The 17,235-nt window shown below is 48.2% G+C and overlaps 2 protein-coding genes across 2 annotated transcripts in view; both read right to left on the reverse strand.

The window, feature by feature from the left end:
- The window catches only part of MRPS6 (mitochondrial ribosomal protein S6), a 12,918-nt gene extending 8,398 nt beyond the window's left edge, over positions 1-4,520 (reverse strand). The window contains exons 1-2 of the mRNA XM_015407871.1: positions 4,461-4,520; positions 3,957-4,096 (exon numbers count right to left, since the gene is read on the reverse strand). Coding sequence (XP_015263357.1) covers positions 3,957-4,096; positions 4,461-4,520 — 200 coding nt within the window. The remainder of the gene's footprint in view (positions 1-3,956; positions 4,097-4,460) is intronic.
- A 2,246-nt stretch (positions 4,521-6,766) lies between these two features.
- Positions 6,767-17,235, reverse strand: part of LOC107107571 (probable tubulin polyglutamylase TTLL9) — a gene marked incomplete at its 5' end in the record, with an annotated part of 37,792 nt that continues 27,323 nt past the window's right edge. Inside the window, 3 exons of the mRNA XM_015407882.1 lie at positions 6,767-7,016; positions 7,115-7,179; positions 8,646-8,714. Of these exons, the coding sequence (XP_015263368.1) occupies positions 6,767-7,016; positions 7,115-7,179; positions 8,646-8,714 (384 nt within the window). The remainder of the gene's footprint in view (positions 7,017-7,114; positions 7,180-8,645; positions 8,715-17,235) is intronic.

The raw sequence follows: 17,235 nt of genomic DNA on the forward strand, positions 1-17,235 counted from the left end.
AATGTTGCAAAGGTTTGCACCAAGACTGGTTTCTTAAAGCCTCTGATTTCCCACTTTGCCAAGATTGAAGATACAGGTCTCTCTGCCCGTTCCCAATTGGTAACCCAGCGTGGAACGCCCTTGTTCGACAGCCTTCAGAAAGGTTCAGATTTAAGCCAGTCGAATACAACTCTAGGGGGCGGTGCTCATCCCCGTTTCCGAGTCGAAGAACCAGCACTGTCCGAAGACTCCTTCGTGGTCATGTGGCTAGAATGACGAGACATCAAGGCACATGGAACACTGTTACCTTGAAGCTGTACCGGAATGACGAGACATCAAGGCGCATGGAACACTGTTACCTTGAAGCTCTACCTGTGCATCTACTTGCAATTTCTAACTTTCGAACTGCTATGTTGGCAGGAACTGGGACTAGAGACGGGCGCTCACTTGCCCATTGGTATCAACAGAGGTTGGGTTCAGTTCTTGATACCAAGAGAGGCAGGAGGACATGGATTGCCAATCCCATTCTGTCGGTGTGTGAGGCAGAAGCCAAGGCATGCTGGCCGACAGTGGGTAGGCTCCATATAGGAATTGCCATTGGTGTTGGTCCCATGGGGCCGGAGGTGGGAGAGGCAGTCCCAGAGATCGATCCCGATCGTCGATGGGCACATGGCAGGGGGAGGGGTGCGTAAAGTTGCGGCCTCCCCAATCAGTGTGGAGACTCTTGACACTGGAGGATTGGGACCATTAAGTCCATTTACTGCTCAGAGTCCGTGAGCTGTATCAGACACAGTATGGGTGGGGATGTTCCACCCTGTGGTCAACCACGGACTGGTGAGTCAAGCATCTTAGGCGGGGGCACAGAGGACGGTTCTGGTACATGGTGAGGTGTTGATGGAACCTTAAGCGGGAACCTATGGTCTCTCTTGTGTTTCTTCTGCTTGACAGGTTTAAGGTCCCTACCCTTTCTGCGTTTCTTAACAGGGGTGTAGGTTTCGGACTTAGATGTCGGGATGTTCCCTCTAAGCTGTGGAGTCTTGTGAGCAAAAATTCTACTTTGTGAGCTACTGGCATCAAAGTTGTGAGTGAGCGATTGGGCTACTGCATAAATCAGTTTGCTCTGGAGCCTTCCTTCCTGAGCGAAGATGAAAATGTGTGAGCCGGAGGCTAAAAAACTGTGAGCTAGCTCACACTAACTCAGCTTAGAGGGAATACTGGTCGAGACCGAGCGTTTGAGCACCAGTTGATCGACATCAGTAGGAGCCGGTGTCAGAGACATTGCAGCAGTCGATGCCGAAGCTGGGGTCAACACTGAGGCGTGGCCTGATGCTTCCTGGGATGACGCCATCGGGGAAGAGAGTGCTGATTTCAGCAAAGCGGTTCGAAGCCTCGCAGCTCTGTTCTTTCTCAATGGTTTCAAGAACTTTGAGCAATGCAAACAAGAGTCCACGTGGTGAGTTCCCCCAATGCACAGAAGGCAGAGGGAGTGTCCATCAGGGAGTGCGATCTTACTACCACACTTCAAACATCACTTAAAGAAGCCCCATCGTTTGGCCATAGGCTGGGGGGGGGGGCTGCTGGAGAAGGGTGGCCCATGGAGGGCCGCACTCTAGGTAAAGTCACTAATTTGCAAACTTATTTCTGTAGGTTGAAGACCGGGAAGTCCGAGGAGAAGGAAGAGCCAAACAGGCCCAAAAGAGAGAGTTCCTGACCAGAGCGTAGGAGGTCCTAACAGCACAGTTGTCAGAAGAAAACTGGAGGGATCATTGTGCCCCTCCCTGTAGTCATGCACAGTGGAGCCCCTGCACGTGACTTGGGAGCAGGCACGAAAATAACTTTTAGCTTTCAAGTTTACCAATCAGGGTCGGTGCAGGCACACTATATCCTAGAGGTGTGATGCACAGAGACCACGAAAAAGATCTAAGCTATGCTGGATGTTTTCTTTAGCGATCTACATGAAGTTGATACATGTTTCACTAAAAAAAATCCAAAAATGTGAACCAATTTAAAGTTACCAGTTTAAAGACTCAACTTTGCAGTTTATATGACAGTATGTTCTGACATATCTGCCAGAGGAAAAAAAAATGATAAACTGCAAAGGCTTTCCGTCCAGTTATACACATTTTTATGTTACACTGCTAGTTAAATATATCAGCTTGTTATTTTTTATTATTAAATACAGGATCTATTAAATGTTGGTTGCCTAGCTACATTCCACCATACTTGCTGAAAGGCAGTTTCCTTTCCAAAAGTATTCTAAAGGAGTTTAACAGCAAAACCTAATGACAAGCAAATTAAAGGGGAAGTTTGTAGTACATTCTCACCACACCTCTAAAACACTTTGATGTTCAACATGACAAAGTGGAACCAGGGGTCATTTCGAGGGGGAACGCGGGGGGAACGCAGTTCCCCTGGGTGAGGTGCAGGGGGCGGGGCACATGACGAAGCCCCGCCCCCTGATTCCGGCCGCCCCGCTTCCGGCCCTCATTCAGCCAGGAGGAGGCAGGAGAAGAGGGAGGGTAAGTTGCTTCCTCCCCGCCTCTCCCCACCCCTGCCTACCTGGGGCCAGGGAGGGCCTTGGCAGGGCTTCCTCGCACTCCCGCTGGCCTCGCAGGTCCACCGCCGGGCCCCTGATATCAGGGGGTGTGGCATATGCTAATGAGTTATGCTAATGAGTTCCCCTAGCTCTTTTTCTACGAAATGACCCCTGAGTGGAACATTTTGTTTTGTTGAAGATAATTTACCTCAAAAGTAGCTAGTGTAGTGGTTAGAACATATTATTATTTTGTTTTCCATCAGTGTCATCTTTAATAAAAACAGATCACTAAAACAGTAGGCCAAAATATGCTATTATAATGGGAATAAACTAATATTCCAAATCAACATCATCATCATCTTACCGAAGTCACTGGCTATTGTGCAAAAAAATGCCCCCCCAGGTGAAAACAAGGGTCTGCACAAGGAAGATACCCCTCTGAACAGACTGCCAAAGCAAGTCTGAAATACGATTGCGCTACTGCATTTACAATGCTAGGGAAAACCAAATAAATCAAGGTTCTATGTTTGTATTGCTTTAAAACTGGCTCATAAATCTGAACAATCTTCCCAACTCCCAGGGCTTTTTTTGTAGAAAAAGCCCAGTAGGAACTAATTAGCATAATTGGCCACACCCAACAGCATAAACTCATTAGCATATTAGGCCACACCCCTGACAGCACAGGTCATTAGCATATGAGGCCAAACTCCTGTGTTACGAGAAGTGTGGTCATCCAGCCACACCCACCTTTTGCTTTTTATTCTGCTTACCTTGTTTGTTGTCAAAACCCAGGGCCTTTTTTTGTAGCAGGAACTCCTTTGCATGTTAGGCCACACACCCCTAATGTAGCCAATCCTAATGAGTTTCTGCTGTTGGGTGTGGCCTATTATGCTAATGAGTTCCTGCTGGGCGTGGCCAACTCAGGAGCCAGCCAGAACTCCGTTCCTGTGCGTTCCTGCCCAAAAATAGCACAGGGGGGGGGGTGGGTAACTAATTTTCCGATCATTGAAACACTTGATTCATAGAGACAACAAATAGAGGGAACATTAGATTCTTACACATGAAAGGGCATACATTTCTAAATTGTGCTGACTTCTTAATATTTATTAATAAATATTTCCACTGGGAATATTTACTCCCCACTTTTTCTGCAAGTTCCAATTAGAAGCCCATAGCAACAGTGTTCAGTCATAGACCACACTCAAAGAAACGCTATGGGCATGCAGAGGAGAGCCACATATACAGCTCCAATTAATGACCAGCTTGTCTCCTGCGCTGTGGGAACAGCTGCTGAGACAACATCAAAGCCCCAGCTGCATGCACTGCTCTTCTGCACATTCAAAGAGCACTTTTTTGGATGGCAGCCTTAAGCATTTGTTTCTTAACAAAACAGCACAAAGGGGGGGGGGTCCCCTAGATATGAGACTTATGTAACTCATACCCTCCTCTTGTGTGTCGTTGATTATGCTTTGAGATTTTATACGGCAGGGTCCTTTCTCCCAGGTTTTCCAACTTCCTCACCACGGCTCCTTTCTCCAACAAAGCCTCCACTGTGCGTTTCAGGGTTGCTGCCACCTCAGGCTTTAAACAAAGAAAAGAAGATACAAATGTGTTTTATTATACAATAATGACACTTAGCACCATACACTTATCTGGTGAGAAAAGATTTGCAAGATGGTTGAAGAAACTAGAAATGATGTTTAGTGGGAAAGAAATCCTGAACATTTTATTCTTGCTCTCCTCTCACTGCCAATATCACAATAGCAAAGTTAGCTGTCACTAAGTAACATGGAGACAACTTTTTAAAAACACCTTCGGAAGCCACAACTCAGTTTGTATTTCAGCTCTCTTTCAGATATATAATCCTGACAGAATGTTATTCTTTTTCTAGGGATTAACAGTTACATAGGGTGCCAAGCTAAAGTGAACTATATCCTATGAGTACATCTTTAATGCTGTTAATGACGGTTATAAATATATAGGCAATAGGCTCAGCATACTCCATATAACTATTAATCCACTTAAAATGTATAGTGCTAACTGCTATTCAGTACTGCAGCATCAGAAAGAAAGATGGAATACAAATTTGAGATACAACGTTTGAAGATTTTTTAATGCTTCACCCATGTTATAATTATGAAGTTAATATAATTATCATAAATAGGTTGATAACAATTTAGTCTCCAATTCCAGCTAAATATCATAGAACAAATGTAACTTTAAAAGTAGATATATTTTAGATGGATCTGTAGAAAGCAAATGAGCACAGGAAAGACCTGTATCACAAAAATGAGAAAGAATGTATACACTGTGTGCTCTGGTCATTTTGGTTTTGTATACCTTTTGTCCTCCAATGCAAAAGGGACTAAGATGGAAACAAACAGATTAATAAAGTTACCTGTCTAGAAAAAAAAATCATGACTACACTGAATGCATGAATACAGTGCAACAAAAAAGTAACTCACAGATTAAGCAATATCAAGAACTCCACTGAGTTCAAGAACTCTATCAAACACACCATACCAAGAAGCTAAGAATGTTTTTAAAATAATACCACAAAGTTGTGCTCAGACTACAGCACGAGAGTGACCTATCAATCCTGTAAGAATTACATAAAAGGTAAAGGTTCCCTTGCTCGAAAGCCAGTTGAATCCGACTCTAGGGTTGCGGTGCTCATCTCCGTTTCAAAGCCGAAGAGCCAGCGCTGTCCAAAGACTTTTCCGTGGTCATGTGGCCGGCATGACTAAACACCAAGGCGCACGAAACGCTGTTACTTTCCCACCAAAGTGGTACCTATTTATCTACTTTCAATTTCTTGCTTTTGAACTGCTAGGTTGGCAGAAGCTGGAACTAGAGACGGGAGCTCACTCCGTCTTGCGGCACCGGGTCTCGAACTGCTGAACTACTGACCTTCCACAGCCTGCAGTTCAGTGTCTTAACCACTTGAGCCACCGCAGCTCCTAAGAACTACATAAAATACATCTAAGACATTTGCAGTACAAAGCTTTGCACCACTTAGTGTTCATTTCCTACTTTTACAGCCAGTCTTCCCTGTCAGCATGATACTGTGAATAATGGGACATAGATCTCTCATGATGCAAAAACAGGTAGGAAGAGTGTGCTCAACCTTTTCAAGATCTAATCTACATACTGAAATCCAAGTTGTCAGTGGGATTCTGGGGCACCTATATACTTTCCCAAAGTCCCCTCTGCATGAAGGGAGAGGCCTCACCTGGATATAATACCACAGAGTCCACCATCCAAAGCAGCCATTTTCTCCAGGGAGACAGATCTCTGCTGTCTAGAATTCAGTTGTAATTCTGGGGGTTCTCCAGGCCCCACTTGGCAGTTGGCAACCCTAGGCCTAGCAGCAGTCTAGGGTTGCCAGGTCCCCCCTGGCCACCAGCAGGGGATTGGGGGTCGTAAGGTTGCCAGATCCAGGTTGGGAAAATTTGGGGGTGGACCCTGGAGAGGACAGGGACCTCAGTGAGGTACAATGTCATAGAGTCCACCCTCCAAAATATCCATTTTCTCCATGGGAAGTTATCATGATCTGGACTGTACAAGCAAAGGCCTAGCAGGCCCAGGGAGCCTGAGTAGCAGTGGGAGAAGGCCAGGCCTACAACTCCCAGAAGCCTGAGAGGTTTTGGCCCCAATTTTAGCCAATCACAGAGAAAGGGGACTTATAATAAAAGAGCTGGTACAGAAGAGGAGTTGTTCTTTCTTCCAAGAGAGCAGAGCCAGAAGGAAGGCTGCTGCAGGGAAGAGACCCTCATCCTGAGAGGAAGGGTGCCCCACTTGATACAGTGAGCTAGGGACATTTGGTTTCTTTTCCCTTCACTTACTTATTGTATTGTTCTTGCACCTTGTTTGTTTCCCATATTGGGCTGACCTCCTGTAAAAATAAACCTTTTATTTGTTGTTTACTCTGCCTGGTCCTCAGGCCTATTATTCGGCCAAATGAGGGAGGTCTGTAGGTCTTGGGAGGCTGCTCTGGGCCTTCTCAAGAGATCCTAAATCCAGAGTGGTAGCAGCGTCAGGTGACACCCCACCTGAGCCGTGACATGGTGGCTGTAGTGGTGGGATGGACTAATTTTGGACCCAGGTGAGGCAGAGTGCTATTTGGCACTAGCAGGAAAAAATTGTTTTTCTTTTGGCTTAAGGAAGCCCCATTTTCTGAAGGTGCTTGCAAGACCAAGTAAGGGTCTGGTAAGGTGTGGTGAAAGGGGTTGCCCTAAGGCACGTACCCCCTCATACTATATGCTTCCAGTGGGCCCCCACCCCACTCCTCCTGAGTTCAACGCAGAATGTATTCCTTGGCACCACCGTAAGGAAGTCACTGTAGACGGGTGTGGTGTTGCAGCCTGGTGAGACACCGGCTCCCTGTTGACCACCGTCCACCGCTCTCTTGTGGATCTTAAGTCTCTCATCCCGGGTGAAGAAAGATGGGTGCGGCGCCTGCAGGATGCCAAAGGGATTGCCCTCCCGGTGGCCAGGATACCTATCCAATATGAAGGGTGGAGTGGACAGTGGAAGGTTCTGTGTATGAACACACCCCTGTGGCTATGTTTGTACGGGAAGATCTGGCAGAACACGTACGTCAGTGGCAGGAAGGACAAAATAGGGGTAATGGTCAGCACTGCACGGAAGGAGAGGCAGGCAGGCTGTTACAAGGAGCAACTGAGTCAGAACATTTCCCCAAAATGGCATGCGAAGACCAGAAGAGAAGAAGACCTTCCCAGGGCCAGAATCCTAAGGAACCAGAACAGCTGAGGAAGCTATTTATTGGTGGCCTAAGTTCTGAAACTAACAATGATAGTTTGAGAGAACACTTTGAAACATGGGGCACACTCACTGACTGTGTGGTAATGAGGAACCCACACACAAAACGTTCCCGTGGGTTTGGTTTTGTAACCTATTCTTGTATGGAGAAAGCAGATGCTGCTATGGCAGCTCGACCACATAAAGTGAATGGACTTAACTGTAAAGTGAAAAAAGCCCTCTCCAAGCGAGAAATGCAAGTTGCTACTGAAAAATCGTGGAAGCTTTTGTGGCAAAGGAGACCAGGAGTGGTGGAAGGGGCTCCAAATAGCCCAACTTAGCAGAAGTTGTGATGATTAGTCACCTTACTGTATACATTTTCTCTCTGATTTGTGGTTTATTTGTTAATACTTATTACTGTGTTTATATGTTAATGTTGAATGAGTTGAAAGGGCAAAGCACAGCCCAAATCCCGAGTGCAGACTGCATCAATGGGGATCCAGGGATGGACCCCATGATTTGGTCTGGTGGGGGGGCTGTCATGATCTGGGCTGTGCAAGCAAAGGCCTAGCAGGCCCAGGGAGCCTGAGTAGCAGTGGGAGGAGGCCAGGCCTACAACTCCCAGAAGCCTCTGAGAGGTTTTGGCGCCAATTTTAGCCAATCACAGAGAAAGGGGACTTATAATAAAAGAGCTGGTACAGAAGAGGAGTTGTTCTTTCTTCCAAGAGAGCAGAGCCAGAAGGAAGGCTGCTACAGGGAAGAGATCCTCATTATGAGAGGAAGGGTGAGCAGACTGAGGCGCACATGAGACAGTGAGCTAGGGACAGTATGTTTAGTTGCGTTAGGGCATTTGGTTTCTTTTCCCTTCAGCCACTTATCGTATTGTTCTTGCACCCTGTTTGTTTCCCATATTGGGCTGTCCTGTAAAAATAAACCTTTTATTTGTTGTTTACTCTGCCTGGTCCTCACGCCTATTATTCGGCCAAATGAGGGAGGTCTGTAGGTCTTGGGAGGCTGCTCTGGGCCTTCTCAAGGGAGCCCGGAACCAGAGTGGTGGCAGCGTCAGGTAACACCCCACCTGAGCTGTGATAAAGTCATCTCTGTAGTCTAGAGATGAGCAGTCATTCCCTTAACCACGACACCAAACTGGCAATGTCTGTATTTCCCTGGGGGAAGCCATGCTATGGGGCTAGAAAAGACCGTAAGGCATTATGACCACCACCCCCAACCTCAGGTGGGTCGACCTGCACCATAGCCCCCCTACCAAGACAAGCAGAGATCCGGGGGGGAGGGGCGCCAGCCTCCAGCTGATGCTCACCCCGCCAAGTTCTAGGGTGGGCTGAGAGGTGAGAAGATGGAGGCATCTCACCTTCCTCCAGTCAATCACGTCCTTGAGCTTCCGGAAGAGGAAGATGCCCCTCCCTTGAGACCTGGCGACCTGCGGGGAGGAAGAAGGTCACTGTCAGAGTCCCGCAGCAATCCGTTCTCAACAACACTCCTTCAGAAAGGTTCAAGTTTATCAAGACATGGACAAATTGACTTTATTGTTGAAAGCCCTTTCGGGGATTCCACATTCCAAAACACTTGGTCAAGATGTTACAATTGGTACAATAAGAATAATAGCATATAGGTACAGATACAGACGGGACTTCTAAGATAATTATAAGTGGATTATAAGATATATAGCAATTAATGTAGTATTTTTTTTCTTTTTCGTTACTCATGTTACTCATGAGTAGATAGTATTATAGGATTAGAGACACACTATGAAAAAGGGTATTATTACCCCATATATGTTTTGTGTTTATATGTATGTACGTTATGTATGTTTGTGTTATAATGAAAACTTTAAATAAATTTTGCCCCTTGGGGGCACAAAAAAAGAAAGTTTATTGAGACAGTAAAGGCAGATCGTCTGTGCGTACGCTCTGTGTCAGAACTGACTGCAACTCCTTTCCCTTCCCCTCCCCAAAACACACACCCTGTGAGGTGGGTGGGGCTGAGAGAGCTCTTGACAGAAACTGCTCTTTTTCAAGAACAGCTCTTATCAGAACTATGATTTGCCCAAGCCATCTAGCCAGGTGCAAGTAGAGGAGTGGGGAATCAAACCCGGTTCTCCCAGATTAGAGTCCGCGCACTTCACAACGACACTAAACTGGCTGTCTTATACCTCACCCTTCACTACCCAAGGGAGACTCAGAGCGGCTTACGAACTCCTTTCCCTTCCCCTCCCCACAACAGACACCCTGTGAGGTAGGTGGGGCTGAGAGAGCTCTTGACAGAAATGGCTTTTTTTCAAGAACTACGGCTTGCCCAAGGTCATCCAGCAGGTACAAATGGAAGAGTGGGCAATCAAACCCAGTTCTCCCAGATTAGAGTCTGCGCACTTCACCACTACCCCAAACACCTAGTCCCTATCCAGAGGGGCTCTTTTATCAGATCAAACTAGGAAGCAGGAAGCCGCCCTGAGCCTGCTTGCAGGGAGGGCGGGGTATAAATTTGATAAATAAATAAATAAGAAGAGACTGGATTTATACCCCGCCCTTCACTACCCAAAAGAGTCTCAGAGCAGCTTCCAAACTCCTTTCCCTTCCCCTCCATACGACAGACACCCTGTGAGGTCGGTGGGGCTGAGAGAGCTCTGACAGAAAGGGCTGTTTTTCAAGGACAGCTCTTTTCAGAACTACGGCTTGCCCAAGGTCATCCAGCCAGGTGCAAGTGGAGGAGTGGGGAATCAAACCCGGTTCTCCCAGATTAGAGTCCGCGCATTTAAGAAGAAGAAGAAGAGATTGGATTTATACCCCGCCCTTCACTACCCAAAGGTGTCTCAGAGGGGCTTACAAACTCCTTTCCCTTCCCCTCCCCACAACAGACACCCTGTGAGGTAGGTGGGGCTGAGAGAGCTCTTGACAGAAACTGCTCTTTTTCAACGACAGCTCTTATCAGAATTATGGCTTGCCCAAGGTCATCCAGCCAGGTGCAAGTGGAGGCGTGGGGAATCAAACCCAGATTAGAGTCCGCGCACTTAACCACTACACCAAACTTCTACTTCTACTACACCAAATTTTATTTTCTGTTTTGTGACATCAGTGCCCCCTGACGTATTGAAAGCCCCCCCCCCCGAATTACAAAAATCCTGGCGTCTGCGAGCCACCCACAGATTTCCCCACTGCGGCTCGGAGGCATGCCCGGCTCCTCCCACCTTCTCCCAGCTGCGTTTCTAGAGCCGAACGATGCCGTTTTATTTAGCGACATAAAAGCGAATGCTTGATGGTGTGCCGGGAGATAAAGGTTTTACGGGCAGGGATACGGGAGGGTGGCATTACTCAGGAGTGGCAAGGCCACGGGTGAGTTATGCCAGCCGTCCCCGAGGAGAGATGGTAAAATCTTTTGCAAGGAGCTGGGGGAAGAATTTCTGACTGGGGCTGCCTTTTTGGAAATGGAGGTTTGACCGCCTGTGCAGATTCTTAAAAGCAGCGGTTGCCTCCACAGCACAAGGATCTTCACTGTGCGCCTGAAGCCAAAAAGAGAACGGGACATTCTCCCCAAAGGGCAGGGTTGGCAGAAAACGGGGGGGGGGGGGAAAAAAATTGATTGACTGATATTTGGGAAGGTACTTCACCTAGCGGTAGACCACATGTGGAAGAAGAAGAGTTAGAATATAAGAACATAAGAGAAGCCAGTGTTGGATCAGGCCAATGGCCCATCCAGTCCAACACTCTGTGTCACACAGTGGCCAAAAATACCAGGTGCCATCAGGAGGTCCAGCAGTGGGGCCAGGACACTAGAAGCCCTCCCACTGTTGCCACCCCAGGCACCAAGAATACAGAGCATCCCTTGCCCCAGACCGAGAGTTCCTGTCTATACCTTGTGGCTAATAGCCACTGATGGACCTCTGCTCCATATACTTATCCAATTCCCTCTTATAAGAACATAAGAGAAGCCAGTGTTGGATCAGGCCAATGGCCCCTCCAGTCCAACACTCTGTCACGCAGTGGCCAAAAATACCAGGTGCCTTCAGGAGGTCCAGCTGTGCCTAACAAACTTGAACCCTTTCCCCCTACACCATCGTCTCATCCACGCATTGAGACTCCTGATCTGTGCCTGTCTCTCTGGCCCTGTGCGTGGAACAGGTAGCACATCTGAGAAGGCTACTTTGGAGGTCCTGGACCTAAGTTTCCTGCCCAGCAGCCTAAATTTCTCCTCCAGGACCTCACAACTGCATTTCCCCACATGGTTGGTGCCGACATGCACCACGACCACTGGCTCCTCCCCAGCACTATCTACCAGCCTATCTACAACACGGGTAATGTCTGCTACCTTCGCACCAGGCCTCTCTGCCCTGTTGTTGGCCCTCTGGAGGAAGGGGACGACCACTGTTGGAGACGGGATGCTGGACTAGAGGAACCTCTGGTCTTCTGATGTTCTTCTGAAAACCTCGGCCTCTCTGCCCTGTTGTTGGCCCTCCAGATGAACTGACTGGACACTCTGTGAGACAGGATGCTAGACTAGATGGACCTCTGGTCTGATCCAGCAGGGCTCTTTTGATGTTCTTATGAAGGCCTCGGCCTCTCTCTGCCCTGTTGTTGGCCCTCCAGATGAACTGACTGGCCACTGTGGGAGACAGGAGGCTGGACTAGATGGTCTGATCCAGCAGGGCTCTTTTGATGTTCTTATGAAGGCCTCGGCCTCTCTGCCCTGTTGTTGGCCCTCCAGATGAACTGACTGGACACTCTGTGAGACAGGATGCTAGACTAGATGGACCACTGGTCTGATCCAGCAGGGCTCTTCTGATGTTCTTATGAAGGCCTCAGCCTCTGTTTTCTGTTGTTGGCCCTCCAGAGGAAGTGGCTGGCCACTGTGTGAGACAGGATGTTGGACTAGATGGACCCTCACTGGTCTGATCCAGCAGGGCTTTTCTGATGTTCTTAGGAAGGCCTTGGCCTCTCTGCCCTGTTGTTGGCCCTCCAGAGGAACCGGTTGGCCACTGTGGGAGACGGGATGCCGGAATAGATGGACCCTCACTGGTCTGATCTAGCAGGGCTCTTCTGAGGTTCTTGTGAAGGTCCCTGCCTCCCTGCCCTGTTGTTGGCCTTCCAGAGGAACTGGTTGGCTCCTGTGTGAGACAGGATGCTGGACTAGATGGACCCTCACTGGTCTGATCCTGCGAGCTCTTCTGATATTCTTATGTTCTTACTATATTCCCATTGCAGCTGCGAACAAACCGTCATTCACTGGGGCAACGGAGCCTCTACACAGGGAAGTTTTCCCCTAGGCTTTGCCCATTCGCCTTTTCGCTGTGGTGTCACAGTGATCTATCTACCACTGATTGAAAAAATTAATTGGCAGGAAGTGGTAGGGAGAAAATGGTACTAGATGCCAGCACATTAGGCCACACCCACACCAGAAGTGTGGTCATCCAGCCACACCCACCTTTTGCTTCTTATTCTGTTTACCTTGCTTGTTGTCAAAACCCAGGGCCTTTTTTTGTAGCAGGAACTCCTTTGCATGTTAGGCTACACATCCCTAATGTAGCCAATCCTAATGAGTTTCTGCTGTTGGGTGTGGCCTATTATGCTAATGAGTTCCTGCTGGGCGTGGCCAATTTGGGAGCTAGCCGGAACTCCGTTCCTGTGTGTTCCTGCCCAAAAATAGCCCTGGAAGACACTCCCCCCAAAAACAATGAGCTGCCATTGGTGGGGGCGGGGGGGGGCATGGAGCCAAACCTCCACATGGAAGCTACCTGAGAACTGCACGCTACACCGGCTCACAAAACGAAATGCTGAGTCGGCATTGTTTAAAATATTGCGATAATTCCCAGGGAGCCTTAAACGACGCCAAGGAGAATCGAAGCAATCTAAGAAAGCGCCGTAAGCTCTCGGTCGAGTGAACACCAAAATATCCCGGGCGCTATAAAGAGCCAGAAATAGCAGCTGAAACGGCTCCCTGTCTAGCAGGAAAGCAACTGGGGGGGGAGGGTCAGGAAAGCAAAACGGCAGAGCCGAAGCGGCTCAACGATCCGGGGGGGGGAGAAACCTCTGCAGACTGCCAGTCACTTTGCCCATTTCTAAGCCTGGCGGTTGGGAGCACGCGACGAAAGGGCTGGTCCAGACGCAACCCCAAGTATGGGTTTGGAACAAGGGGCGTGAGCTTTTTATTCACGTGTGCTCTTCCTTCTGCTTCTTCTAATGCTCTTACAGCACAATTCAGCGTGGTGTAGTGGTTAAGGGTGTGGGACTGGGATCTGGGAGACCCGGGTTCGAATCCCCCCCTCGGCCAGTCATATAACTCTCAGCCTAACCTACCTCACAGGGTTGTTGTGAGGATGAAATGGAGGAGAGGAGAAGGGTGTCGGTCACTTTGGGTCCCCGTTGGGGAGAAAGCCGAGACACATATTGTGACGTACTTGCTATGTGGGGAAACGGTTTTACCTTTAAACATGCTTTGTGTACCTAAACTTGGTAGATTTCTGCTGCCACCAGGAATTAACAAATTCAATTCTCTCTCTTTTGGTAGTATGATCTAGGGTCTGGGCACTTCAGAGGACTACGTGGCCCTGAGGAAGTACTGTACTGATTGCTGGGATAAGCTTAAATAAAAATTGATTTATTTAATAAAGAACAAAATAGGTTTCCGGTTATTTTGAACTGTTACTGAAAAAAGGAACTTTGTAAATATAACTGGCAAAGCTTGGTGCTACAAACAGTCACTCAGACTTCACTCTGACAGGTATAGACTCTCAGTATAATCTTTCATATATATATTTATATCCAAACAGGCTAATCTCCTTGTCTTATTCACCCAGAACAGAATCAGCTCTTATAGTCACTCAGACTAAACTGTTTGCCTTATTCGCGCAGAATAGAAGCAAAATTCCATAGTCAAACAGACCATGCTCTCTTCAAACTTCACACACAGAACTCTTCATAACTCTCAGAGTCACACAGACTCTCTTCAAAACTCTTCCCTACTTGTCTCTCTCATATCACAGAATCTCCTCGTGACACACGGTCAGCAGCCAATCACATCACACTTGTCACCCTCTATCACTCTTCTCATATTACTGCAGTCAAACTCAACATTTAGAGACACACGTACACCAAAACATGGAATCATTACACATATGAAGTAAGTAAGTAAATAAATAAATTCAGTTACTAGTTTCTTCTGCAGTGCAAATCATAGGCTGAAACTGGTTTGCAATCCCGATTTGGAAAGCATATACTTCCCAGGGCCAGATGAATACAGGAAGCTGCCTTGTACAGAATCAGACCTTCAGTCCATCAAGATCAGTCTTGTCTACTCAGACAGGCAGCGGCTCTCCAGGGTCTCAGGCGGAGGTCTTTCATATTCACCTCCTTTCAACTGGAGATGCTGGGGATTGAACCTGGGACCTTCCGCATGCATAGCAGATGCTCTTCCATAGAAGAGGAGGAAGAGGAGGAGGAGGAGACAAAGATGATGAAACAGACAAAGATGAAGACAAAGAAGAGGTAGAAGAAGAAGAGTTGGATTCAGGGCTATTTTTGGGCAGGAACGCACAGGAACGGAGTTCCGGCTGGCTCCCGAGTTGGCCACGCCCAGCAGGAACTCATTAGCATAATAGGCCACACCCAACAGCAGAGACTCATTAGGATTGGCTACATTAGGGGTGTGTGGCCTAACATGCAAAGGTGCTCCTGCTTCAAAAAAAGCCCTGGGTTTTGATAACAAACAAGGTAAACAGAATAAGAATCAAAAGGTGGGTGTGGCTGGATGACCACACTTTTGGTAACATGGGGGTGCGGCCTAATGGGCTAATGAGCTGTGCTGTCAGGGGTGTGGCCTAATATGCTAATGAGTTTTGCTGTTGGGTGTGGCCTATTATGCTAATGAGTTCCTGCTGGGCTTTTTCTACAAAAAGAGCCCTGGTTGGATTTATACCCCACCCTTCACTGAGAATCTCAGAGTGACTTACGATCCCCTTCGCTTCCTCTCCCCACAACAGACACCCTGTGAGGTAGGCGGGGCTGAGAGAGCGCCGAGAGAACTTGTGACTGACCCAAGGTCGCCCAGCTGGCTGCATGTGGAGGAGTGGAGAATTCAAACCCTGTTCTCCCAGATTAGAGTCCACTGCTCTTAACCTCTACACACCAAACTGTAGACTAGAGTCCACCGCTCTTAAAGACTACATCAAAACCACCACACCACAAGCTGCTACACCAAACCACAGCCCCCTCCCCATAAGGACCATGGCCTCAGGATTCTGCCTTCCACCCTTGTGTTTTGTGTGTTTATTATTTAATTACACTTATTTTTGTTTGTTTACTTCATTTACACCCCACTTTCCTCCCTAAGGGAGGGACGGACCCAACGTGGTTTCCAACAGCAGCAACAGGTCAAGAGAGGAGGCAGAGTTCAAGCAGAGAGGCAGGAAGCAGGAGAGAGCGAGCGGCTGATCCCTTCATCGGCCATCTGCTTGCGGTCAAGCCCTTTCCCGTCTCCCCCTGTCTGCTAGCCCCCCATCTTGTGGAAGGGCCTTGTCATGATCTGGGCTGTGCAAGCAAGGCCTAGCAGGCCCAGGGAGCCTGTGTAGCAGTGGGAGGAGGCCAGGCCTACAACTCCCAGAAGCCCCTGAGAGGTTTTGGCACCAATTTTAGCCAATCACAGAGAAAGGGGACTGATAATAAAAGAGCTGGTACAGAAAAAGAACCAGTTTGGTGTCGTGGTTAAGTGCGCGGACTCTAATCTGGGAGAACCGGGTTTGATTCCCCACTCCTCCACTTGCACCTGGCTGGATGACCTTGGGCAAGCCATCGTTCTCTCAGAGCTGTTCTCTCAAGAGCAGTCCTCGAGAGAGCTCTCAGCCCCACCTACCTCACCGGGTGTCTGTTGTGGGGAGGGGAAGGGAAAGGAGTTTGTAAGCCGCTTTGAGACTCCGAGTGAAGGGCGGGGTATAAATCCAGTCTCCTCCTCCTCCTCCTCCTCCTCTTCTTCTTCTTCCAAGAGAGCAGGGCCAGATGGAAGGCTGCTGCAGGGAAGAGACCCTCATCCTGAGAGGAAGGGTGAGCAGACTGAGGCCCAACTGAGACAGTGGACCAGGGACTGTGAGTCTAGTGGCGTTAGGGCATTTGGTTCCTTTTCTTTTCACCCCCTTACTGATACTGTTCTTGCACCTTGTTTGTTTCCCATATTGGGCTGACCTCCTGTAAAAATAAAACCTTTTCCTTGTTGTTTACTCTGCCTGGTCCTCACGCTTATTTCGGCCAAACAAGGGAGGTCTGAAGGTCTTGGGAAGGGTGCTCGGGGCCTTCTCAAGGGAACCTAAAACCAGAGTGGTGGCAGCGTCAGGTGACACCCCGCCTGAGCCGTGACAGGCCTGCCCTGAGGAGGTCAGGAGGGCTCCCCATGCTTCCCGCAGTTCTGCAAACTAAGTAAGACCGAATGGTCCAGGAGGACACTTTTATAAAGGTGACAGGCAATGTTCCCTCTAAGCTGTGGAGTCATGTGAGCAAAAATTCTACTTTGTGAGCCACTGGCATTAAAATTGTGAGCGACTGATTTGGCTACTGCTTCAATTAGTTTGATCAATTAGCCATCCTCCCTGAGCTAAGACAAAAATGTGTGAGCCAGAGGCTAAAAAACTGTGAGCTAGCTCACACTAACTCAGCTTAGAGGGAACACTGGTGACAGGGCTAAATATGATAACAGTAGGGTTCGGGAAAGTGCGTTCATAAAGGTAACAGGACCGTGGGCTGTACCACTGCGGCCAGTATGTGTTATCTGTGGCTAGAGGTATTATTTTCAGAAGGGTGATCAAGACGATTGGGGGGAAAGGCTGAAGAGTCTCTGTTAAGTCGCTCGCTTAACAAAGCAGTCGGAGAGTGATTCAGCAAGAACACAACTTTATTCTTCAACTCGAACACAACTCCAACACGGATCAACATCTGATAGCCAGAACAGAACAGTTCAACTTTTAC

The sequence above is a fragment of the Gekko japonicus genome, unplaced genomic scaffold (genome assembly GCF_001447785.1).
Source record: "Gekko japonicus isolate JY-2015 unplaced genomic scaffold, Gekko_japonicus_V1.1 scaffold4186, whole genome shotgun sequence".
Classification (NCBI taxonomy): Eukaryota; Metazoa; Chordata; class Lepidosauria; order Squamata; family Gekkonidae; genus Gekko; species Gekko japonicus.